This window comes from Drosophila persimilis, unplaced genomic scaffold (assembly GCF_003286085.1).
Source record: "Drosophila persimilis strain 14011-0111.01,24,50 unplaced genomic scaffold, DperRS2 tig00000579-arrow-pilon, whole genome shotgun sequence".
NCBI lineage: Eukaryota > Metazoa > Arthropoda > Insecta > Diptera > Drosophilidae > Drosophila > Drosophila persimilis.
The window spans coordinates 1024323-1050729 of NW_020825322.1; the positions used below are offsets into that span (position 1 = coordinate 1024323).

Below are 26407 nucleotides of genomic sequence, written 5' to 3' on the forward strand. Positions count from 1 at the left end.
AAGGGGATGCTTCCGTTTGAGTCCATCGAGAAACCTAAAGCTTAGAACGTAATTCGAAACTAACCCGTTGTTGGGGGGAAAAGCAAAGCTGCTCCGTCTGCTGCTACGCAGCTGAAAAGTTGTGCCACAGACTACGCGAAATTTAAGTGGGAAAAAAAAAATTATTTTGCCGCTAATTAAAGCTGGAGAACAGTGTGACCGCGCACTTATCTAAAAATACACGGTCTTCCCTCAGAAATATACCGAAATAAACTGACAAGTTATTGGCATTCAACTTGCATTATATTTCTGGCTTTCGGTATTTGGTTGAATATTACTAGCTAGCTAAGATACTCAGCGCTGAACTTGAAATTAGAAATTTTTAAATACTCCTTTTGATTGGATTTTACACGGTAACTACACGCTAACTACACATTCGCAATACACTAACTACATTTGTATGGGGAAATGTATACGTACTTTTCAAAAATATTCAATATAAGTCCCATGGCAGTGCCAGTGTGAAAAACCTCCGTTATCCACTTTATTACATGATTTTTCCGACATTTTTGAAACAATTGAGATTTTGATGGCAAACGATCAGGAATTCGATGCTGATCACGAATTAGTATTCAATGTGGGCTCGAAAATGGCTCTCCATTGGGGCATTGACTGCACTGAAATTCTAACCGTTCTTTTAAATCCATCCGCTGGGAAATTGCTGTAAAAAAGGGGTATGGACAACGGGAAAACGGCCCACAAAATGCAACGCCTGCGAAGTAAAGTCCACCCCTTTCCGAATATACCTTGAGACGAAATTGGCTTTTTGTCTTCAAGGTATATTGTCCTCACACGCGAGTAGAGGTTCGTACGAACCTTGCGAATTGCCTTGACCGTTTTTGCCTGTCGTCCATACCCCATTCTATGCCCATTCAGAATTACGACTCATTTTTTCGTTGCGGAGAGGGCAGCAGTGTGACCGCGGATTTATTTAATTCAGTGCGAAACAGTGTGACCGTATAAAAATAATTACTCCCTTGCCTTGTACTAAAATCGATAACAGGTTATTTATCAGCTGATTTTTAGATCAATACACAAATTCAAATATAAAATTTTTTTTTTTCGTTTGCATGAACATAATCATTAATTGCATAAAAATATGTGGGCAAAGCTGAGAGATCTATATAGCTAGTAATATTTGTCGTAATAACCGGTTGACAACAATAATTCATACCCTACGGAAAAGGATATTATAGAATTGAGAAAATGTTTGTCATCCCAGGCTCCGTAGGCATCAGGATCGAGATAAATATATACAAGATACTAATAATATACATGAATATGTCTAAAAAATATAAATTTGAGAAAAGGTCTTTATAAATTACGTTTTATCTTCATATAAAATAAACGAAATAGGGTATATGCGCAACTTTGTATTTTGCTTAAGCCTTGTTTTAGTCAAAATACAATAAAAGCAACGACTAAAAACTAGCCAACCTTGAAGAAACTGTATTCATCAATGGCATAACGGCCTAACAACGGCAGAACTAAGGCCTTTAGTTAGCCAGAATTATTGAAGGGAATATACAAATTGAATAATATGAACGACTATCCTTTTTCACTTTTCAGTTTTGACCTATTTCGCTAAAACCTTTTTTTGCGCAATGCAACAAAAGCAAGCATTTAAAATAAGCCAGTTAAGTAGAAAAATTATTCATGAATCGTATAAAATTATGTGGGCATGGCTAAATGTGCTATATAGCTAAGAATATTCCACGGAAGATCAAAAACGAGGAATATGTTAAATAGAACTTGAATTCGTCAGTATATGTACGGTATATTTTTTTAAATGAGACGTTATTTTTGGTATATTTCTGAGGGTCGGACGGTATAATTAATAGATAAGTCCGCGGTCACACTGCAGAGCAGCGACAGCGACAGAGCAGCGACAGAGCGACCAAAAAAATAACATAAATTGTGTAAAGTGCAAGAGGTTATACATTATACAAAGGAACTATAAGACGAAAGGCTGGCCGAATATATGAACATATATATTTGCATAAGTAAAAGTAAATTTTTTTGTTTTTGTTTGGAGGATTTTTTATTGTGTTGTTGGTGCAGCAGCAGCGCAACGCAGAAGTGAAATCGATAAATAACGGCATAACGAAGAACGTAAACAAGACAAAGCAACAGAATAACCCCGCAAACAAAACGCAACAACAAAACGTATAGATTTAATGTCGCAGTTAATTTGTGTGTTAGAAAGAAACAGCAATAGCAAAAGCCACAGCAACAGAAACAACAACAACAGCAGCAGCAGCAGCTGAGGCAGCAACAACAAAAAATCATAAACGAAAAACGTACGACGCAACCGACTGCGTGTGTGTGTGTGTGTGTGCAAGAGCAGGATAGCCAGAAAGCCATAGTGCGAGGCTACGTGTGTGTGCAAGCGAGCGAGCAATAGGGCTCTGTGTCGACGGCGGCGGTGGCAGCGACAGCGACAACAATTTCGACACAATTTAAAAAAAAAACTTTAAGCGCTTTGCAGTTTAAAGTTTGTTTCTAAGCTCGACTTTTGTCTGCTTCTAAGAACAGAAAAAGAGCACATTTGTGTGTGTTTTCCTCCCACACGCACACACACACACACACTCACAAACCGACCATTTTACGGTGGGCGTGTCGTTAGTGACGCAGGCACTCTCCACTCTGCAGCACCCAAAAAAAAAACTCAAGACGCAGTTTTGGATTGTTGCTGCCGCTGCCGCCTGCAACAACGGATGATAACAAACCCAACAAGACCAACAAAGAGCCACCATCATCTACTCTCTCTATGATCGCACCCCCTCCAACGAACATCAACAAATAAGATCAAGGAAAACAACAACAGCGGAAAGAGAGGCAGAAGAAGCAGCAGCTAAAAACATATGATTTTTGTTTGTGTTGTTGTTTTTGCGCGCGCTCTGCTGTTGCTGTTGCGGGGAACAATTGGAAAGGGAACGCGCGAATAGAAAGAGGGGAAAAAGAGTGAACGGTGCCAAGTGCCTGGCTGCTGATTCAGACCAACGGACCACCACAAGGCAAGAAGAGTGGGGTAAGTGTGCGCGCGTGTGTGTGTGCTCTTCTTTTTTTTGTTTGAGGCGCAAAAAGAATAAAGATAGAAGGAGCAAACTCAATATACGTATGCGTGTAATGGAGAAAAATACATAATAATATGTGGATATAAAAGCAGAGAAAACAATTTTATGCAATTGTTTTTTGAAATCATTTTACAAACACACACAACAGTAAATTGTGCAAACAAAGAGAGAATGGCTAAATAGAAAACAACATAGTGAGCGACGTGCAAGAGAGAGCTTGAGTTATTTTGCAAAATATTTAAATGTCAAAAGTAGTGGAATTTTTGTTTGTATTTAAATGAAAACAAAAACAAAAAATGGAAATATCAAAACACAAACAATAAGGGAAAAAAACTCCTCTCTCTTTCTCTCTCTCTCATTTTGTTTTCCTCTACATACATACATCTAAGCGCTTGTGAGTGAGAGAAGAAGTGGGGAATATTGGTGCGCATTAGACAGACAACAAGGCAGTGAGAAACGAATGGAAAATAAATGAAACAAACTGATAGTGAAACACATTTTGGCACTGTCGGTATGATAAGTCAAGCCAAAGTGTAAAACCGTTCAGTTTTCGAAAATCTAGTTTTAACTGGTTGTAGGGCACTACTTTCAAACTAACGAGAAGTTCCACAAACAATAAAAATCAAGTGTACATTTTGCAGAACCAACTGATAGTGGAACACATGTTGGCCCACAGTGGTGTTTGTGGGTGTTTGGGTTTAAGTAAGTTTTCCAATGTTTAGTTCGCACTGGGTGCTCGGTTTCTTCAGCTTTTGTCCCACAGTACGACGCTGAGCTTTTGAGAGAGAAGCTAGGTGGATTTGTTTTGGGTGGGGGAGAGTGAAGCAAACAACATTTCGTTGCAGCTGAGTGAATGGCATTGCGCTTGTGTGTGCATCTGCCTGTGTGCGTTAAGGTTTTTGTTTTCGCTCTTGCTCTCTCTCTCTCTCTCTCTCTCCTACCTCTGATTTCTATACTTATTTTGATAATTTCTGCTTCTGCTCCCTTCCCGCTGCCGCTGAAACTTCGCTTCTTTGTTTCCAAAATACTTATTCAAAGCAACAGCAAAAACAAGTGCATTCGGTTGACACTAAATATTGTTTTATTTCGTTCGTTTCATTTTTACAAATTAAAGCGGACGTCAACGTTTCCATTAAAAGTGACATTTCTCTCTCAATTGCCTTGCTGCCTTCGTCTTTCCCTCTCACAAAATTAAAGATGAGAGCAGATTTACCTAACGGTAATGTTTGCCAAAAACAAAAATGTTCAAGAGTTAAACGGACGGTTTTAATGTTTAGTTGGCTGGCATTGATGCTGCAATTCCTTTCAAACCTCTCCCGCCCTGCTCTTCCAATTCTACCCACGGACTGAAACATTTGAGTGTTTCTCGTAAATAGGGTTTTACATACACATAATATATATACAAATGGCTTCTTTGTTCCGTTGCTTTTAGTATACACTCTTATCTCTGTTAAAATTGAATGATCTTACCCCTCTACTATTTCTGACGCTGTTCCCCCAATATTATTCCTGATAATGCCCTAGAATATTTCACCACAATCTGTGACAACGATCAGCTGTGTATGGGTTGATGAACTTTTATAGATTGATACACTGATACACTCCCCTACCTTAAAAAAAAAACCCCAAGTTTTCCATAACCTTAGATCCTTAAGGATCATTATTATGGGTACCAAATTTTGATCCAAATCGGATCACTAAATAATAAATATATACTTACATATATGTATATACATATATATACATATATGTATATGCATATGTGTCTGGGTGTTTGTATTTATAGGAACACCTGTTCGCAGAATTTAAGTGAGTGTGTGTGTGTAATTTTGTGGTTTTCTTTGTCTACACAAAAAAAGAAAAAATCGTTTTTCGTTGAGATTTTGTCAAGTGGCTTTTGGCAATGGACGATATAAACAATGGCCCCAACAATCACACACACCGACACACACAAACACACACACATTTCTGCATTGGTTGCAATCTCTCGTTCCCCCTTGCATGAAAATGCGGATTGCGTGCACAAAATTAACCCTTTGGCTCTTGCAATGCATTTGAACCTACAATATGTGCATATGTACATATACATATACAATATGCTGGATGTGGATATCGAATGTCAAGGATTGGATATCGAAACTTGAAATTATTTTGCAGCACACACACATACAGACGCGCACACACTGGTGTCTTTATGCCTCTCTCTTTGGTTGGCTCTCCTTGTGTATAGGTGACGGACTAATGCTAAACAAAGACAAATGCGTTACTGACGAGAGCCCTGGCCGTGGTGCATGGGATGAGAACGGGGGAGAGCGAGCCCCTCTGACTGACCCGTTCACCCGTTGACTCTTTCACTCTCTTAGCTTAGTGGGTGTGAACAGCTGTAGGTGTGTATTTGTGACATTGCTCGTAACATGCTTGCTGTTGTTGCTGCGCGTGTGCCAAGCCAATTGAGGAATGCAGCGTTTTGCAAACTGCGCCTCTGTCGTACCCCATTCTCCCCCAACCCACCCACCGCTGGGCCCAGGCTCTGTCCTCTACTCAGCAGAGAAACTTTTTGAGACCGTTTTCGGCTTAACTCTTAACCAAATAAAACGACACAAAAATATCCAGAATATGATGATAATGACGAAGAGGAGGTTGCGATTGCGTCTACATATACATATGTATGTTATGTACCTTTTGAATTTCGCAATTCTTGTAAGCACAAGCGTAATGCACTTAATCATTCAATGGCTTCAATTTTACAAACACGACTTCGTGTCTTATCGTTTGCCAATTCAAATATGTACGAGTATTAAGGGGCACCATTTTACCCCAAGTAATTACCTCATCTCTATCTTTATAGTGGCTATATAAACACTCGTGTGTATGTACATAAATATGTACATGGGGACATCTGGTATAGTGGCATTAATTAAATGAAAGGTTTGAATAATTATTGCTAGTGATCGCTCTGAACCCCAGGGCATGCCCTGAAAGGGTTAACAGTTTGCCTTTACTCTTTATTCCTGGCGGACAGCTGTTGCTCTCTTTATTCTTTGCGTTTCCTTTGCTGTTGCTTTTAAAGCAGCTTAGCCGCAGGGCCATTTAGTCCTGTTTATGACGGGAGATAAATCCAGCGGTGGCTGCTGTTTTTAACGGTAACCAACGCAAAAAGGAAATAATAATTGCTTATCGCTGGCTTCTTTTTGTGTGTTTGTTCGTTTGGTTATTTGCCTATGCATTGGGTCTTGAAGCTAAAATTTAAGCTGGAATTAAAGCTTCCAAGCTTCGACTGAAACTACACTAAAAATAAAAACTAGACTGGAACTGGAATTGAGACCGAGACTTGGGATGACTTGACGCTGATTTTTGTTGCAATTTGTTGTTGTGTTTCATTTTTGCGTTGTTTGATTTGTCGAATTTGTTGTTTGTAAAGGTTCATGTATGCATATCTATACACTATGTAAATACATGTGTATGTAAATATGTACATATATATTTGTTTTATTGCACTTAATTTACGCCCCAATGGAATTGAAATTGACAAGAGTGTGCTGAAAAAGGGGTGGGCTGGGGAGCGGAGAGAGGGAGGAGAGTATGCAAACAAACAAAAAAGACATACGTAATGCGCTAATAAAGTGGTAAAAGGTAAGAGCAGAATTGCCAACACTAAGGGGCTCTCAGGGCAGAGCAGAAACACTGCAAGAGAGAGATAGAAAGAGAGGCAGGCCAGCTGGGCTGAGCAAGGAATGTGCGGGAGGCGGGAGGTGGGCGGTGCTGGAGGAGGTTGGGGGCTGGCGGTGCAACTGTGCAAAGATTAAAAGCAATTTGATTGAGACAAAGGGAAAAACGGAACAAAACGGAAAGGCCAAAGAAACTATGAAATATGCATATATACACATATGCAGTACACAGAGAGCTAGAGAGCGAGAGCGAGAGTACGCGTGTGTTTGTGTGTGTGTGTGAGGGAGCGATAGATCTCTTATTTTGTGGCTACCCTATTCGAAAGGCATTATGATTTTTGCAGGAAATGCCAAAAAAAAATAAAAGTATTGCCAATAAGAGTTCACCTGGGTTTCGCTTAGAAATAAGCGGAAAAACATTTTCAACAAAAATTTCTTGAAAGCATGTTAAAAAGGGGAAACCTCTTGGCAGAGGTTTAATGTTTATATACATATGTATATATACATCGATGCAGGCAAATCGGAATGAGAGAAACATAACAAAAATGCATTCTTCAAGGGTATCAATCGCTTCGGCATACGATGTTGCTTACATAGTCTTACTTTTGTCTCTTTCTTGTTTTATTCAATGTTTTTGTTTTTTTTCTCTTATATTTTTGCTTGCAGTTGACGACAACAGTGCCAGAAGCAAAAGCAGCGCCGTGGGAATAGAGAAGCGATTGAGAGAGGCAGCAGAGCAGAGGCAGAGGCAGAGACAGCGCAGCGCCCGCTCCCATTCCAGATTGAACAGACAGGCTGTCTCTGCTAGGGGCTTCGACGCCGACGAGTAACAAGCGTAGCAGCCAGTAGCAATAGCAGCAGCAGGAGGTGGTTCCAACAGCTGACTCTGCTGCCAGTGTGCCACCCGCCACCCGCCACCCGCCACCCGCCACCGGCCACCCGACAACCGCAGCTGTGGAGAGCAGCGCACGTAGAGGAGAGCCAGACAAAGAGTAACAATCTATAGGACCCGATAACCCGATAACCACAAAAATCCCATCCACATCATGTCCGCGGACTCGCCACGCCGCCATCCGTCCGGCGTTGGCGGGGGCGGTGGCGGTGTCGGAGGAGGAGGATTGCGCGGCGGCGGTGGCCTGGCTGTGCCGGCAATAGTGCCGCCCCAGGCGGTATCGGATCGCTCGATACTGGACTCGGCAATTGGGTTCATCAACGATGTCACCCTGGCCAATCAGCCGGTGCAAGATCCCAAGGACACGATCACATGGGCCCGCTTCGAGACCTGTGCGGATGTGAGTGATCCCCGTTTCGGCGATGACTGGGAGCTGGAGGGGAATGCTGCCCCGCCGCTCCTTCTAATCCTCGGCTATGGCCTGGGGGTGCAGGTCTGGGCCATACCCGCCAACGGGGAGGCCGTTGAGGTTCTGTCCTGGCGCCATGGCGTCGTCACAGCCCTCCGAGTGCTGCCCACACCGGCCACGGCGGCGGCCCTTGACGAGAACGGGCGTGCCGATGAACCAGTGGATGCCTTTGCCGAGAAGCGACCCCTGGTTGCCCTCGTCGATGGCGGCAGTGCGGCGGCAAGCGGCTTGCTTGCCGGCGTCGGCGGCGGCTCTGGCATCGGTGGGGGCAGCGGCAGTGGGATCAGTTCTGGCAGCGGTGGCAGTGCCTCTGGAATGGCCCAATTCAGTGCCGTCAATTTTCTGTCGCTCAAGACGGGCGTTCAGGTGAAGACAATCAAGTTCAAGAATGCGGTGCTCGATATCCAGGCCAATCGGTCGGCGGTGGTCATCACGTTCCATGAAAGGATCGCCGTGTTCGATGCCCGCACCCTGGAGGATCGCCTAACCATCACAACCTGCTATCCCAGTCCGGGGTAAGTGTAGCTATGCCTTCGCCATTGGTCGTCTCTCTATCCCTATTCCCGCTTGCAGAATCAATCCCAATCCGATTGCCCTGGGACCCCGGTGGCTGGCCTATGCAGAGCACAAGCTGCTGCACTCCAAGCGCAGCGGCGGCGGCTGCGATGGCGAGGGAGTGCCCAGCTATACGGCCACTGTGCTGAATGCGGCCAAATCGCTGGGCAAGGGCCTGCGAGAGCTGGGCGAACAGGTGGCCGCCGGTTTGACTGGGGCCACGGCTGGCAGCGGTGCCAGCTCCAAGAGCAGCAGCTTCGATTCGGCCAGCGGGGGTCCGGATGCCAAGCAGTCCGGCGTGGTCACCATTATCGATGTGAAGGTAAGAGTCGCGCCGAATCTCCGAAGTACTCTTTCATTCAATGCTTCAACATTTTTAGCATCCTGTAAAGGACTACAGCCCCACGACGGGCACACCCTTGAGCTCGACAGGCGGCGCCCAGGCGGGCGGTGATCCGATTGTGGCCCATTTTGTGGCCCACAGCGAGGCACTGGTGGCCATGGAGTTTGACAGCTCTGGGATGCTGCTACTCACGGCCGATCGACGCGGACACGATTTTCATGTCTTCCGCGTGCAACCGCATCCGGTGGGGCCCTGTCTGGCGGCAGTGCATCATCTGTATGTGCTCCATCGTGGCGATACGAGCGCCAAGGTGCAGCACATTGCGTTCTCGCTGGACTCGCGCTGGGCGTCTGTGTCCACGCTACGCGGCACCACCCACGTCTTCCCCATAACGCCCTACGGTGGCGCCATGGGCGTAAGGACGCACACATCGCTGCATGTGGTCAACAAACTGTCGCGCTTCCATCGCAGCGCCGGCCTTGGGGCCGACGGACGCTCCAGCTCTCCCATTTCGCACTCGGAGAGCACCACATTTGTGCAGTCGCTGCAGCCGTATCACAATCCCACGCTTCCCCCCTATCCGCGGCCGTCGGTGGTCCAGCCCCTGGCCCAGCTGCGACAGCCATTTACCCTTGGTTCGCCGCCTGGTTCGGCTGGCGGCCTTGGGGGCGTAGTGGGTGTGGGGGCCGGCGTCGGCGGGGGTATTGGTGTGGGGAGCCATGGAGGCGGCATCGGCGGTGGCATCGGTGGCGGCAACAGCAGCCAGAGACAGCGACAGCGACTCTCCTCGCTGTCGGATGACAGCGGAAAGCCATTGAGCGTCTGCTCAATATTCGCCAAATCGCGCTCCTGGCTGCTGGAGCCGCTGACGACAACAAGAGAGGCACCGCATCGCGTCCAGCGCAAGGCCGTCGACTCGCTCTTCGTGATGGCCGGCCATGGAGCACTCATCCAGTATGATCTGGACACGAAGTTACCCCCAAGTGAGTGGCCCGCACCGCATGGCACCGGACTGAACCGCCTGGACCGCATCTAACCCTGTCTAATGATTCATTGTTTTAGATGTTGCCAAAGAGAAGATTTGTGATGACACGCCCATTGAACTGGAGGTGGAGGCCCGAGCCCAATGGAATCTGGGGCGACGCAAGGATGGATCTCATGAAATCGTACCACCGCTGGCGCTAGACAATTGGCTGATCAAGGATCGCCATAGCAGCCTGCTGCTGGACAGTGCCCATCAATTCGATGAGCCCGACGAGCGTGCCGAGAGCTGGTTGGCCCAGGTCGAGATCATAACGCATGCGGGACCGCATCGACGTCTCTGGATGGGGCCGCAGTTCGTTTTCAAGAACTACAATACGCCCAGCGGGTATGTGGGATACAACTGGCATTAATGTTTTGGATGGATGTTTTTTGACGCCTCTCCCTCCCTCTCATCCAATTTCTCAGCTCAAATTTGAATCATGTGGATGCTGAGGCTGTGGAGATAGGGGTTACAAAGACGACAACCACAACGCTTCCCTCAACGGCGGCTGCCTCGTCAACTGGCGCTGGTGTAGCCACCGGAGTGGCAGCCAAAGAACGCTCGAGTCCCCTGAATATGCCACTGAGTGCGGCTGCCTCTTTGGCTGCCGCCTCTGGCGTGGGAAGCACTGCAGGTCGTAGTGGCCCTGGAGTGCCGGTGCTTATCGAATCCGGTTCGTATAGTAAGTGTCTAGGATCCTGGATTCCAAGAATGATTCATTTTCTCATTCATTCTCTGTGTATTGCGTTCGTAGGTAGCATTGAGCAGAGCCCCAAGCTGATGGATCGCTTCCGGCATGGCCACTTGGACTCGGACTATGGGCATGGCGATACGCGGTTGAAGGAGGACCTGGCCGATGCCATGCGAGAGTCGACGTCAATGGCAGCCACACGACGCGAAACGGGTAAGACTGAGCTCCTCATCCTAGCGATGGGAATGTAAGAATGCATGAAATCGAATCGCGACAGCCAAGGGCAGCCTTTTCGGAGGAGAATGATGCTAGAGGGTATCCCCTCTACCTCAGGCATACCATCCCATCTAAGGCATTTTATTGCATTTTATTGTTAACAATATCTTTTTTATGTTACTCCCCCTCCCCCCCATTGATGTATTTAATTTTTTTTAGTTGAATTTCTTGTTTAATTTCGAAAACTGTTTTTGGAAAGACGAAAGTTTTTTTGTTGTTGAATTTAATCGAACGCTTTCAAAATGAAAATGTTTAATTCCGAATAAGTTTTGTTGGTGGTCAACAAATACAGGTAGAACACAAAAAAAAAAAAAAAAAAAAAAACAAAAAAGCATACATTGATTATGAGACAAAAACAGCAAAATATTGGCATTTGGTTGTTGGTTGTTGATAAGAATAATTATGATGATGGATCACATCCATTTCCCCACCTCTTACGAGGGTTTATACCTCCCACAAACATCTCTTGGCTTTGTCTACTTTATTCTCCATTCCCATTTTCCATTCTCCCATTCTCCCATTCCTCCAAACCTCCATTTCATTGGCGTATCCATCTTTCTCCTCTCCAATCATTCCTTTCTCTCTGTGTGCGTGTGTTGGTGTGTTGTTGTTGAACTTTAAGTTGTTGAAAAAAATTGTTTTCTGTTTTCTAGCCGGACAAAAAACACGCTTAATAAACGATTTCTTTTTTTTTTTTGGTGTCTGTTGTCTATTTAGATTTTACAAAAAAAAAAAGAAAAGAAAAATACTTACATCCCATTTTAAATCTATTTCTAATTTAATGAAAAACTAAATTTAAGCTAACAAAATTTTTGTCACAGCAGAGCTCCCCTCTACCGCCCCACCAAAAGCACCACTCACCAATGCCACAGCCACAGCCACAGCCACCCAACCCAACCCCGCAACAGTTCTTCTAGTAGAATGTTCTTTTGTCACACCACAGAATACTCTTTTCCAGACACCAACCCCCACCAGACACTCAGATTCGGTTCCATTGGTCTCTTGCACTTCGTTTCGTGTAGGGTTTTTCTTCTTCTCACAATAATATACTTCCTTTCTACTGCTTCCTTATACCGCCTGAAACTCTTTTTACACCATAAAAAAAAAACACCACAGATCACCAACCACACCACACCAAAACACACCACACCACAACACACCACTAAACTGTTGTCCTCTACTCTATTCACGTTCTCCTTCTTCTTGCCGCTTGGAATGTCCTTTCGACAGGGTTTTTTTTTAGTTTTGTTTTATTTAGCTTTAACTTTCCCCCTTTTTTCTGCAATTTTCAATTGAGAAAACAAAATTATTCCCTAAAGCGTGCGAGTGAGAAAAATCATAGAGAGGAGGTGAAAGCGATTGTGTGAGCGAACGAGACAGAGTGAGACAGAGAGAGAGAGAGAGATGGAGAGATAGAGAAAGAGAAAGAGAGCGAGAGAGAAAAGTTCAGGAGAAAGAGCATATTTAATATACATGAATATTTTAATAAAAAGCCAAAGTCATAACCAAAAAAAAAAAAGAAAAAATTCCAAAACTCTATTTCAAAAACTCACGAACAACAAAATCAAACATTTCGAATATTGTGTCCTTACGCTATTTTTCCTAATTTAAGTTTATTTCTTTTTCGTTTCGTTTTTTCCACTAAAAAATACAAACAAAAATTTAATTCAAAAAATCCAAAGCAAATGTATTTCCCGCGGATTTTTATAATAATTTTTTGTTTTTTCCAATATTTTGAAATATTTTAAATTTTGAGTGTTTTCCGCCTCCGCACACTGCAGCGCAGCTTAGCAAAAAAAAAAAATAAAATATATAAAAATAAAAATACAAATGGTTGAAAATCACTTAAACAACAACAAATGCAAATGCAAATCCGAAGGAAATGAAAACATTTTCATTTTGAATTAAACATTTTCAAATTTCGAGCGATAATCGAATAATCGAGAAATAAATCGAGAACTATCGATAAAGAAAACCACGAACCGAACGAACGAACAAAGAAAAAGCATTTAAAAATCCCGCCTTTGGCTTTTTGTTTTCTGTTTCCTGTATGAAAAAAAAAATGCGCTTTTCTCATAATTTGTTTTCTCTTTTTCTCTATTTCTCTTTCTCTGCTCTGTGTTGTGTCCTGCCCCACCGTTGTTGACCCACCACCACCACTACCACCACCACCACCACCACCACCACTACCACCTGGCTCAGGCCAGCCATCAGGTTGTTCGGCCTCGGCTTCCGTGGCGGCAGCCTCCTCCTCCGTCTCGGCCAGCGACAATGTGTGCTACTACGACGCCCTCGCCGAGCACGAGCATCTGAACGAACCCGATCCCGATGCCGACATGGACGGAGGAGGTGAGGCGCCGGACGATGAGGCGGCTCTGGCGGTACCGGAGGCGCGGGCCCAGGCCAAGGTGGAGCGCCGCCACCTGATCGAGCACATGAGATTGGGCAGCGACGGCAGCCCCGGCAGCAGCAGCAGCAGCAGCATGGCCGCCCTGGCCTCGGTGCTGCCCAACATCTGCAGCTACGATTATCCCACCGGAGGACATCACTACAGCGGCGGCCATTCCAGGATCGAGAAGATCGTCAATCCGCTGGGAACGGTGACGGACGTGAATGCGGGCATCTCGGGGGAGCTGCAGACGGACATGCTGGACGAGGTGGTGTGCCAGCTGGCCGCCGAGGAGAGCGTCATACACGAGAACTGTGACGAGGCCCTCTTCCGGCCGGTGGTGGCCATCTTCTGCAATGACCTGGTCGAACAGCGCAACCATCAGCAGCAACTGTTGCTCGCCAAGGAAGAGCAGGCCGCCGCTGCCGCTGGCTTGGGTCTGGGGTCGAAGGGCGGCGAGAATGATCACTGCAAGCCGCCGGTGGTGCTGGCCAATAAGCTGATTGTCCCCGTCATTGCCAAGGAGGTGGACGAGGTGCTTGTCCAAAAGGAGAAGCAAAAGTCACAGAGGTCCCAGCACCAAAAGGCGCAGCAGCAGAAGTCGCAGCTCAGATCCCTTGCCGCTGCCGAAGATGCGGCCCAGGCGCAGCGATTTGCCGAGCTCTCGCATCTCAACAAGCCCAAAGGAGGGGCTAATCCGAGTCCCAGCAACAACAGCAACAACAGCAATAACAGCAAAACTGCCAGCAGTCAGAGGAACGCCACAGAGGAGGCGGCGGAGAAGGAGGAGGAAAAGGAGAAGGAGGCCAATGCCACTCTGAACATCAGCAGTGGTGGCAAGGCGTCCAAGAAATCCAAGCCAGCCAGGCAGAAGATGATCCTCAGCAACAGCAGCACCAGCAGCAGCAAAGGAGCTGACAAGAAGCTGCCTTCAGTGGAAATGGAAGCGAAGGAGAAGCTCAAAAAGCAGTCGAAGGAGTTGCAGCCGCTGAATCGATTGCAGGATCTGGATGAAATAGTTGTGGTCATGGAAGAGGACGGGGAGGAATCAGAGCCAGATGCAGAGTCGGATCATGCCGATAGTTTGCTGGCCAATAAGAGCAGCATTGCCGCTGTCATGGTGAGCAGTGCCAGCGCCCAAGGATTGAGTCTCCTTGTGGAGACGACCACTCAGACGGGGGAGGATGATACAGAGGAGGAGGAGGCTGAAGATGATGATGATGTGGAGGAGGAGGAGGAGGAGAAGAAGCCAGAAACCATGACAATTGAAAAAGAGAGACTCAAAGAGAAGGAGAAACTTCCAGGGAAGGAAAAGCTAAAGCTGGAAAGGGAGAAGGAGAAGCTTCGAGAGAAGGAGATTATCCAGGAGAAGCAGAAGCTAGAAAAGCAAAAGGAAAAGGAGAAGCTGAAGCTGGAAAAAGAGAAGCAGCTCCAAGAGAGGGAAAGGGAGAAGGAAAAGGAGAAGGAGAAGGAAAAACTGAAGCTCGAGAGGGAAAAGCTGAAGCTGGAGAAGGAAAGACTTCAAGAGAAGGAAAAGCTGAAGCTCGAAAAGGAAAAGCAGCTCCAAGAGAAAGAGAGATTGAAGCTCGAAAAGGAAAAGGAGAAGCAGCTCCAAGAGAAGGAGAGAGAAAGAGAGAGGGAGAGGGAGAAGCTAAAACTCGAAAAGGAAAAGCTAGAACAAGAAAAGCTTCAAGCGAAAGAAAAGGAAAAGGAAAAAGAAAAAGAGAAGCTTCGCCTCGAAAAGGAAAAACTTCAGGAAAAGGAGAAGCTCAAAGAGAAGGAGAAACAGCTCCAGGAGAAGCTCAAGCTGGAAAAGGAGAAGGAGAAACTCCTCGAGAAAACCAAGGAAAAAGAGAAGACCCCAAGCCAGGAGAAGGGCAAAGGCAAAGCAGCTGAGATCTCTCCGCCAACCGCGAGCTACTGGGTAAAAGTGATAGAGGATCCGGCCCCCAGCAAGAAACCCACTGCCGCCTCCACCGTGGCCACCGCATTGGCCCAGTCCAGTCCCACTCCCACTCCCACTCTCAGTCCCAGTCCCTGGAAGAGAGTCGGAGTCGTCGGCGATGACAGCGCTGCCAAGCAGGACTATCCCAGTCTGGGCAAGAAGCTGAGTAAGCCCAGCAGTCCGGAGAAGCTGGCCTCCGCCCCAGAGCCGAGTCCGTTCGCCAAGCCCCGAGCAGCCAAAGAGAACTTTGAGGACTTTCTGAGCGGAATGGAGGCGCTGCCACCGCTGCCCGATCTCGAGCCGCTCGAGGTGAAGGCGAGTGAGCCGCCGCACCTCAGCCCGGAGGGGGGGACGCCGCTCAGCCTGATCAATTTCGAGAGTCCGCTGCAGGAGAGTGCGACGGAGATGCCGATCAAGATCACGCCGCCGCCACGGGGATTCACCGAGAAGAACCTTGTGCTGGCCCTGTGCGGATCCCTGCACTATGAGGACGAGCAGGAGCGGCAGAGGGATCGGCTCCGGGACCGGCAGCTGGAAGAGCCCAAAGTGGAACTGGAACTGAAGTCCCACCCGTACGTGTTGCTGATGGCCGGAGAGGACCAACAGCAGACGTCGCTGGGCACTCAGAAGTCCACATCCACGTCGAACAACTCATCCGGCTCCGAGGAGATCATCCTCATGGAGGAGCCGACCAGCAAGAAGCTCAGCAAGAAGCACAAACGAATGAAGCAGCTCCAGCTCCAGCAGCAGCAGCAGCAGCGCGAGAAAGAGCGGGAGCGGGAAAGGGAGAAGGAACGTGCCAGAGAGCGGGAGCCAGAGCCAGAGCCAGAAGATGAGGAACTGCGTCCGCTTATCAGCATTAGTATGTGCGACTCCCAGCTGGAGAGCCACTCGCCCGTTAAAGTGGCAAAGGCCAGTCGAACCGAGGAGCCAGCCGATGCGGACGATGACGATGATGAGGAGGAGGCGGAAGCGGAAGCGGAGGCGGAGGGGGAGGACGAAGAAGAGGAGGAGCTGAGCCAAACACTGCCCGAGGATTTGCTGCACTTTGGGAGCAGCGGCGTGGCGACCAGCGGCACCACCGCCACTACGAACACCGCAACCACCACAGACAGCGAGGGACCCATCCCGGCCACCACGTCCGATGACAATCTCGTCTATAGTTCATCCGCAGCCGCATCGCCCCCGCACAAGCTCAAGACCAAGAAGCTGGAGCATAAAATCAATCTGATAGCAGCCATCGAGGCGGCCACCTCCTCGTCCACTTCCTCGGCGGAGGAGAGTAGCGTGGAGACGGCCGGTCCCATCGGCAGTGGACCCCATGCGGATGCGAGCCCGTCTCCGGGCACGGCCGCGGCCACGTCGGCCCCCAACTCTGGCGGTGCGTCGGCGATCTCTGCCATTCCCGCGACCGCCTCCAGCTCCTCCGTTGTGGGCCTCCATGTGGGCTCCACTGTGGGCATGGGCGTGGCCAGTCAGGCGAGTGCCACAAAGAAGAAGACGAAGCGACGCAAGAGATAAGAATTAGTGATTTGTTTGCTGTGCGTCTTCAGTCTTGTTGTGCTCTGGCATCTATATGCAAGCCAGGAGAGAGTGGGAAGTACGAGTATGAGTGCCCGTAGCAGTGCCAGTGCCAGTGCCAGTGCCCTCTCCCAGGAGCTGCAGGAGCAGGAGCAATCACCGCCACCACAGTCTGACACGGACCAGGACGAGGATCAGCCGCGGCAGCAGCAGCAGCAGCTACCGGTCAAAGACATTGCCAGAGCTAAGTAGGAGCTAAGACAACATCCAAAGACAGCAGCAAACAAAACTCCACCCTCCAAGCGGTGGCTCCCCAATCGAACAGCAAGCCGTTTGGCCAAAATGAAGTTTTAGGATATAGACAGATGACACACCGTTCCCCCTTCTCCCAACTCCGAGAGGACCCAACCACGACAGATTCTAGCTTAATTCTTTAGCGGTTTGCCAGCAAAATATCCTCCACAAAAGCAACAAACAAAACGACAAAAAAAAAACACAAGAAAACACAAAACTCTATACAAAAAAAATTGTGATTATCAAAAGAAAAACAAAACAAAAACACCAACAAAAACTAATTGTAAAAAATAATTTAAAAAAAAAAACGATAAAAAATCAAAACAAAAGAAATTTACATCTGTAGAGATTCGTTTGGACAAAAAGCAAGACAAAAAAAATATACAACAATTGATTACTAACCATTTTTAAGTGCAAAGTTATATTGTTAGCTATATATATTTGAAAACGGAAAACAATAAACATATATGTATATATATATATGTTGTATACACACACACACACAACCACACACACTTATATGTACGCTATATGTAAAGGCCTAGGCTTAAAACACAATAGAATTGCGAAAAGGCTCTCCCAGAATAATTGTACATACAACCAAAATACCCAAGAGAAAGAGAAAGAAGCCCAGAGAAAGTACTAAGGCCCAAGAAAAAAAGAAAGAAAGAAGAAGATTGTAATAAATACGCAATAGTCTGTAATGCCATGAAATCCAAATACTCCTGCCCCCTGCCACACCCCCCCAAACCCCTCACGCTACCAGACAGACGTTTCATGCTGTACAAGCTTCGTTCCACTAGGACTCTCCATCGAAAGGTATCCTTCTCAAATATACCAAACGGTTTATCGATAATTTGTTCGATATCGATATGTTCAGCAATGATTTTATATACGCTACAGATCCGATGCGAGCGATCCCATCAATATATTTCTGATGTATCGATGCTGATGTACATTTAAGATACATAAGGCGAGAGTAAACAAATCCATGGCCACAGTTGAAGAACAGAATTCCCAGACATTGTACTGGCGCTTTCCAGCCGTGTCACCAAGATTGACTTTCGTTAAGTTTTCTACCCAATTGTTGAAGCTTTCACCCAACACCCAACTGCCACCCTCAACCCCCGCCCCATCCCACTCTCAAGACGGTTTCTTTTTTAGTTTCGTGTTAATTTATTGAATTTCGAAGAATCGTTAGGATTTGTGTAATTTTTTGTCCCTTGTTTCTGTTTCTGTTTCTGTTTAATATTTGTCTGTAGGAAGGACATCAGACGTATTTTGTTTTCTGTATATATATATATCGTATTGTATGAAAAAGAAATATATAAAATCGAACTGGCAGTATTTATGATTTACGATTGAGAGTAAGAGTAAGAGGAGCGTAGAGACGATGGATTGTGGATGGAGAGCAAGAGGAATCGCTAAACACTCAAATTTATTTTTAATGAATTAATGTACGATTAAATAAATGCAATTTTAGTTAAAAACAACCAAAAGGCCGTCGAGAACATTTGCTATATCGGATGGGATCTAGTATACACACATATCTGCCTATATCCTGGCTCTAATCACATGCTTCCACTCTCCACATTCTCTGTATTCCACAGCCAATTACTTTACCAAGGACCAGCTGGATGGATTGTCACACAACAATAACAATAACAACAACAACAATATAATCTTCTCACCAGGCAAGGGCGGCATCAACAAGCCCAACAATGTAAATCCCAATGTAAATGCCAGTGCCATTGGCAATCACTATAAATCCCAGAGATCCCATGAGTCTGCAGTTGATTCTTCGTTGGCTGGAGCCGAGCAGCCGCCCCCAAAGGCCACCCAGGTGACCCAGGTGTCCTACGATGGCGGCGAACTGTCGACGGTGGTGAACATCGAGGTGTTTGACGACCAGCTGAGCATGAGCAGCATCAGCACCAACAGCCGCCTTTCGCTGGAGGGACCGCCCTCGCAGTCCTCGCCGCCACTCAGCCTCACCAACGGCCTGGGCCTGATGGACACCAACCTGATGCATTTCAGCGAGAGCACGGCGGCGACTAGAGCCACCAGAGCCGCCGCAGCTGGACCGCAGCCAGACACCGAGCTGGAGGTGGAAGTCGATCTGGATGCGGTGGACGAGGGCGACGATGAGGCGGTGGATCAGGGCCTGGAGGAGAGGTCGATGCGCAGACGGAATTTGTGAGAGTTAATGCAGAGGCCGACCGCCCAGCGAAGACTCCTGCACAGGATCGGTGGCAGCTTTTACTTGCGGCGCCTGTGTGCGCAGATGCAGATCCTTCAGCCCAATGCAGTCGAGGAACCCTAAACAAAGGTCCTGGCCCTAGATCTTTTAGCTCCTTTTCGTTGTGAACCCTTTTGCAGCTGTTTCGGTATCGGTATCTTTGTATCTTCGTATCTTTGTCATAATTTGTCTATCTGTGTCTAGTTTAATTCTGTTTGGCATTGGCATAACCCGCGGCGTCTCTTATAGTCCATTATTTAGTCCATGGCCGCAACCGGAGAAAGCCTCTCCACAGACACTACCTTTTTTTAGCTTTTTTTTTTTTGTATAACATATGAATTGGACGAGTGTGTCCCGATTATATGTATCTGTAACCAACCATTGTGAAATGCAAAAGCAACAAAACGAAAAGTGTTGAAACATAAAATATATAGAAGCGTAATAAATAGATCAGATCAGACCTCAGCTGAATGCCGTGATATTTAAAATAAAATTTAACAAAAAATGTGAGTGAAGAAAGAATTACATTACAATATTAAATCTATCTAATTAAAAACAATGATAATGGCAACAAGAGATCAAGAAAGAAATAACCATGAACCATGAACCATGAACCATGAACCATATATACATTATACATTATACATACATATATTGTAGGAATAATAAATCCATTTACTTACCCTAGAGACTAAGGAACGGAATGCTTCTTATGCTCCTATGCCAGAAATTCGATTCGAAAACGATTTCAAATGTTCTTCTTCGTTTCTAATTGCATTAAGTAGTCACATAGTTTTGTATACTTTTCTATATTTGATATACATATATACATACATGAAGCAAACATCTATCTGAACAGATATACATATGATGATAGCTCTGCGGAACGATACAAGGCAAAAGTGGAGCCTTCACATACATATAATATATGAGATATACCCTCACCGACTACCGATTCCAAGTCTTGATTCTGCCTTCAGCATACATCATTATATTTTGTTTGTTTGATTCCCAAACAGAACTTCATTCCAAAACGACATATGCCAAAATTCACACCACATACTAAATCCCAAAAAAAAAAAAAAAATAAGAAAACTAAAAACTAACTATAACTGCAAAACATATCCATATACAGATGTATGTACGCACGTATATATATTTTTGTTTCCAATATTGGTGCACCCATCATCGGAGAATACTTCCCAAACAAAAAAAAAGAAGAAAATAAATATTTTTGAAACAGTTCAAACTCGCAAAGCAATCCAGACAGGCAGGGGACATACTATATATATGTATACAATATACAATATTTTTGTAATCAAACAGATATATAGATGGTACATACACATACATGATATATTTAGAGACTAGCATACAGAATAATTCTATCCACAAATATGTAAGCACTCTTGTTGCCTCTTCCTGTTTCCACCTAAAAATCAAATCCAGTCAAATCGAATCGAGTAATCAAACAATATACATAATACACAGACACACCACTGCTGGCCAGGTTGAGGATGTCGTAGATCGATCGGTCTTGGGTCGAATCTACCATACATACCATACCATATACATGTGCATATATTTTGATATAAACCCAGAAGTAAGATGTTGCCCACAAAAACGAGGAAAACCAAGGAGAAGAATATTTTTTATACTTGTACTACTATTGTCTTCACTTTGTATTTCGATTTCAAAACATTAAGAGACCTAAGTTAAGGCGCCGACAACTGATCCTTATCTGCATATGTAATTGCATACACGTGCACATATATTTACATACCTAAAAGCATGAAATTGGCTGACAATTTACTTAAACCTCTACCCATATATACATGAATACATATACATATGTATATATATAGTTGGATATATGTACATCCAATCTGATGCTAATTTCATGTCGCATGTCTTCGTTCCCTTTAGTTAAATGAGAATTATGTACACAAGAAACCCAACAACAAAAAAAATGAAACTTTTTTTAAAAACCCCTTTGTATAACCAAAAGTGTCATAGAATTCATTTTGAGTGATTAATTTCCGAATTGATTTCATCATATTATACATATAAATAAATGCATAAACTACAGAGCTCTGTGTGTTTGAAATCTGGAAGGGCGTTGGGCTGAGATTCTATTCGAACCGCTCTGGAATCGTTTCGTATGAAGTACTCGTATGTATCTGGAGTGGAATCTCTTTCTGGGAATATCTTTCTAGTGATATGTATACAGATTTCTTAGGCTTAAGCTCTGCCCGTCCTTTCTGTCCTGTCTGCATCCCGGTCGAGTCAAGGCAAGGTGGATCTAACCTGCAGCTGTCTTCGGGCGACGTCCGGTCGGGCCTGACCTCACTCTGAGCCCTCACCTTCTTGTTACTCTTTACAAAATTATTACAAGCCAACTTCTGTGGAATGAAGATTGTATACCTTTTTGGATCGATTGCTCTCTTCTAGGCACTTCCGGAAGAGCTATGAACATATAGGTGCATGCCTTGGCACTTCACTGGTCGCTCTGACGCTGCAGTCCATAGTGTCTACCCCAGGATCTTGGGGATGTGATTGTCGATCTCATCTTTTGCGAGGGCCTCAATGCTTTTCGAATCCCATTTACCATCCCCAAAAAGATATTGCCAAATCTTTAGCTTTGCTATACCCAAAAAAACTCAGCAAATTGTAACTCCAACCATCCCCCAAAGAGAATGTTATTCGGGGTATTCACGAGTATTTATTAGGGTGTAATTAGTGAACGGATCTCCGATCCGATCGGATCTTTCCCTTAGCTCACAGATGACTTTGGATTAAATCAGCTCTCACGCCTGAATCCCCTTTGGATCACTTGAACATCACGTGGTTTTGCAGCAGTTGCAGGATTCGCTCCTCCGGTGCCGCCCATCTGCAGTAAGGATACTTGGAGGCGCAGTGAGATGGTCTGGGATCCCTGCCGGCCTCAATGGCCTCGCGAAGTGTGGACTGCTCCAGCCAGGTGAGGAGCCAGGTCCAGTTGGTGGCCGCATCCAGCACGTGGTCCATGTCGGAGGCCTGGCTCCTCCGCACCCTGTCGCTCGCCTTGAAGGTCAGCGTGCAAAGGGACTTGAGAAGGCAGGCGGAGAGATCGACCTCGTTCTTGAAGTACGCTCGCTCCACTGTGCTGATCACACTCGGAAGGCTGCTTTCTGTCAGAGGGAAGGGGAGTGGGAATGATATTAATGCGGGGGAAAGTACTGAGAGCAAGGACGAGGAGGACCTACCCACTCGCTCGCCTGTTTCGTTGCGGTAAACGAGCTTGAAATTCTCGAACAACTCGAGGAAGCTCCGGTCCTTGTCCAAGAGACCGCGAGCCGTGGCATTGTGCCCGGCGTCGGATGTGGCCGGTGCTTCCTCCTCCGAGGACTTTGGCCTCCCACTCGTGGGGGGCTCATCCTCGGTGATGGCCTCCAGACCCATGCTGCGGATCAGGTGTCCAACGAGGAGTCCCCCGGCTGCCACGAGTCCGCAGCTGAGCACGGCCGCGGAATTGATTATGACCAGGGGCTGAAAGACGGACGCCGAAGAAGTACAATTCGAGGGACAGGTCCGGTCAGGTCAGGTCAGGACGGGAGTAAGCCTACCTTTGGTGGTGCATTGCGTTTCCGCTTGACGGGCACCTCCAGGAAGGGCACCAGGTAGTCCAATCCCAAGGCAACGTGCTTGCCCACAGCGTCGAAGGAAATCAGCTTGAATCCGGGACTATGCTGATTGTGCGGACTGTGCGGATTATGCTGGCTATGCGGATTATGCTGATTCTGCTTTGGGAGCCTCGAGTCCCGTCCATGTTCACTCGAGGCGGATCCCTTTGGCTCCTCTTCCGCTCCCGCTCCTACTCCCACTTCCTCACTGGCAGCCCAGATCAGGGCACAGTTTGTCAGGAGAGCGCAGAGGATGTGCAGCAGCTTCATTGTTTCCGCTGGGGGCTCCGTTCGACTGCGAAGCTGGCAGGCATTTGGAATCCAATTCCCATATTTCGCATATTTTGAGCTGCAGCAGACCCGTGGGTGGCTCTGGTTCGGTGGATCACATGTGGGCGGCTTGTCTTGTGCTTGCTCCGGCGAGTGCCGCTTGGCTGCCTCTTGGCTACGATAATTGGGCCTGCCCTCGGTCTAGCTCCCGATCTTCTGCTTGTCACACAAACTGCAACAAAGTGCTTCTGTGACATAAGTAAGTGGAAGGCGCGAAAGCGATTAGCTGGAGAAAGAGTGGGGCCTCACACACACCTCACACGAAAGCGGAAATACGAGTCCGCTGCTACCTTCGCTAATTGGAAGAGAGGGAGAGATTTAAATGGCTCCAATTCTAGGCATTCCCATTACATAAGATCGAGAAATAACTCCGAGCTGCAAGGCTAGTGTTTCATGATCGGGTACCCGCTTTTATTGGCATATCACTGGCAAAAGCAGAGGCAAAAGCCGCTAGCAACAATAAATAAATATAACTTAACAATACCATAAAAAAAATAGTTAAATAAACGGCTAATTGGATTGGGATACGAGTGCCTCAACCGTTGAAGTACTGCAGGACTTTTGGCAACGTCCGCGAGGTCCACAGCGAGTAGCGGGGCTTCCCGAGAGAGGGCCGAGGAGGAGGCCATCTACATCTCGCGTAGGTGTAGGCACAGGTCCGACTGCCTCGCGCCGTTTCGACGGCATGGCGAACCGCAGTGTCTTTGGTGAGGGAATCCAGCCAGGGAGAGCTGAGAGAGCCAGAGAGAACCAGAGAGAGCCAGGGAGAACCAGTCAGGTATCAATAGGGAATGGAGAAATGGGGAAATGGGGAAACGGCACTGGACGAATGAAGCTTACGAACCTGGCGACCACGTGGAGAGCCCGCGCATAGCTCGGGGAAACACTGTGCTGCAGGTACTGGCAGATGTAGCGCTGGGCACAGGCGGACACGTCCATGTTGTGCTCCTCCAGGTGGGACTCCACAGCGTCCGTTAGGCTGCGCACTGTCAGGGAGAACGAAGACGAAGACGAGCACTTGAGACCTGCTTCTGGACTACGCCGCCCACGACTTGCCACACTTACTGCCTCTGGCGGTATCCGATCTGTAGCCGTATCCGTGTCCGTGTCCGTTGCCCAGCGACGTGATCACCAGCGGAGCCAGGAGCAGGCGCACCACGGCTGCAATGACAGCTCCTGCAGCCACCACAACCGCCGTGTTGAGCAGCGTTCCCGTGCGCAGGTTCAGGAGGTTCTGCACGGCGTCGCGGGCCAGGCCCATGCTGCGCTTCACCGGCACCTTCAGGAATGGCACGATGAACTCCAACTCGACGCTGACATCCTCGCCGCTGGCATGAAAGTGGAAGCCACGTCCCTCCCGCCCCCCGCCAGGCAGGCCCATATCCATCCCCATGTCCATCTCCGCATCCATCTCCTCCGCGAAGGCCTCGTCCAAGTGTCGCCCTTGCTGGCGGGGCTCAAAGTCTCGGAAGCGCAGAAGCTTCGCACTCGCATTGCCGTAGAAGTCTCCATTGACACTTTCTCCGCAGTAGCCCAGCAGCAGACCAGCAAAGACCGTCAACGAGCCCACCAAGTACAGTATCTGCACCAGCCACATTCCGTCAGCTCGTGTTGCCGTCGCAGCGGTTGGAAGGTGTATGATCGCATGATCGCATGACGGCATGGTCGCATGGTCGGGGCTCCGGCACTCTGTCTGGGAATTACATGCCCGACGATCCGGCAATCAAGATATGATATTCATTTAATCCGAATATGAAGCGTACAAGAAAGGCGCGACTTTAGCGCCTCCGAGGGCTGGGGCGGACTGGGGCGGGCTGGGAGGAAAAGGAGATATGCAGATAGGCAGGCCTGGCGCACCGATTGATCGAATGATGAACAGCTAAGGACAACCCGAGAAACTAAACAGACTGCCAGAAATGACTCAACACGTCCCCCTTCCCCCCTCACGCACGTGCTTCTGATGGAGCAGCGCCAACAGGCCGCAACGGAAGCCCAAGGGGTGGGTAACTGGAGTAAACTCGACTTATTATTAGAAAGACATTTGCAGGCGACTATGGGCTGGAAAATTTGCATATTCTGCACAGTCAACTCTGGAGCACTTGGGGCCCCACTCCACCTCCAGCTCCACCTCCAGCTCCACCTCCTTCTCCACCACCAGCTCCAAGTTATGTCACCTCTGCCGCCGACAGTGCGACAAAGGTTAGTTAAACAGGCTGCCGGCATTAAGCGTTAGGCAATGGCCCAACGGTACCCAATAATCGCGTAGGTGGATGGAGCACAGTCACTTATGGAGCTCCATTCCTGGGGCCAGATAAACAGATCGGAGCCTAGCAGAGCGGCAAAGGTTGGACAAACAAATGGGGGATGTGCCCCGTCCCAACGGAGTGTGCCAATGGGAACATAGGGATCCCTTGAGCAGTTCTGCCATGGGCATGGCATGGAGGCTATGGAGGCTCCAGGGCGTATGGTGATATCGGGAGATGGAGAGGATCTGTGGGCAACCGTCTGACGGCTCTTTCCGCCCTACATACACGTATGTTGCCTCATTATTGCCATAGTCGGTCCGGTGGCGATCGACCATAAAGGCGCACCCATTCGTTCTAAGCAAGTCAGGGCTGTCGATGTTACCCACTAAAAGGTCATGGAGAAAGCTATGAGTCGCGATGGTCCTTCGATCCTCGAAAGCAGAGAGACGTACGAGGCGAAATCTGCATAATCCCAGGGCTGGATTGTTCCCCAATTGAATGGTTACAGACAGAGCAACAAGGCCTTCAGGCTGACATAATAGCCTTTTTTGCCTTCTATGGCTTCTATGATTTCTATGGCTTCTGCTACGCGTCTTCTCACTTGGTTAATTTAGTGCTTCATGTTGTTGCATATCCTTACTATATATATTATAATATCGATCCCATCTGTTCGTGTAAATAAATGAATGTGTTTTTGGGTGATGGCGATGATGGTCCCTCACTCGTGCGGGATGTCCTCCGAGACTG

At 47.2% G+C, this 26407-nt stretch overlaps 3 protein-coding genes across 5 annotated transcripts; 1 reads left to right on the plus strand and 2 right to left on the minus strand.

The window, feature by feature from the left end:
- Positions 1–1918: 1918 nt before the first annotated feature.
- On the plus strand, positions 1919–19857 carry LOC6598351 (breast carcinoma-amplified sequence 3 homolog). 3 transcript variants are annotated; one of them, XM_026990392.1, is made up of 8 exons: positions 1919–2048; positions 7451–8660; positions 8719–9022; positions 9081–10026; positions 10106–10412; positions 10493–10749; positions 10822–10971; positions 13237–17402. In XM_026990392.1, exons 2-8 carry the CDS (start codon positions 7831–7833, stop codon positions 16887–16889), a joined length of 6447 nt encoding a protein of 2148 aa, XP_026846193.1. In that variant the 5' UTR covers positions 1919–2048; positions 7451–7830; the 3' UTR covers positions 16890–17402. The 3 variants fall into 3 exon arrangements, with proteins under 3 accessions (XP_026846193.1, XP_026846194.1, XP_002023426.2); XM_026990393.1 differs by lacking the exons at positions 1919–2048; positions 13237–17402 and adding exons at positions 2904–3070; positions 18794–19857; XM_002023390.2 differs by lacking the exon at positions 1919–2048 and adding an exon at positions 2904–3070.
- A 2394-nt stretch (positions 19858–22251) lies between these two features.
- Positions 22252–23354, minus strand: LOC6598254. Its single transcript, XM_026990528.1, has 4 exons — positions 23286–23354; positions 23028–23249; positions 22664–22950; positions 22252–22588 (listed from the first exon to the last, which is right to left on the minus strand). The coding sequence occupies exons 1-4, from the start codon at positions 23352–23354 to the stop codon at positions 22252–22254; spliced, it is 915 nt and encodes a 304-aa protein (XP_026846329.1).
- A 595-nt stretch (positions 23355–23949) lies between these two features.
- Positions 23950–25011, minus strand: LOC113566135. The gene is made up of 3 exons (XM_026990448.1): positions 24480–25011; positions 24259–24400; positions 23950–24145 (listed from the first exon to the last, which is right to left on the minus strand). Exons 1-3 carry the CDS (start codon positions 25009–25011, stop codon positions 23950–23952), a joined length of 870 nt encoding a protein of 289 aa, XP_026846249.1.
- Between the last annotated feature and the right edge of the window lie 1396 nt (positions 25012–26407).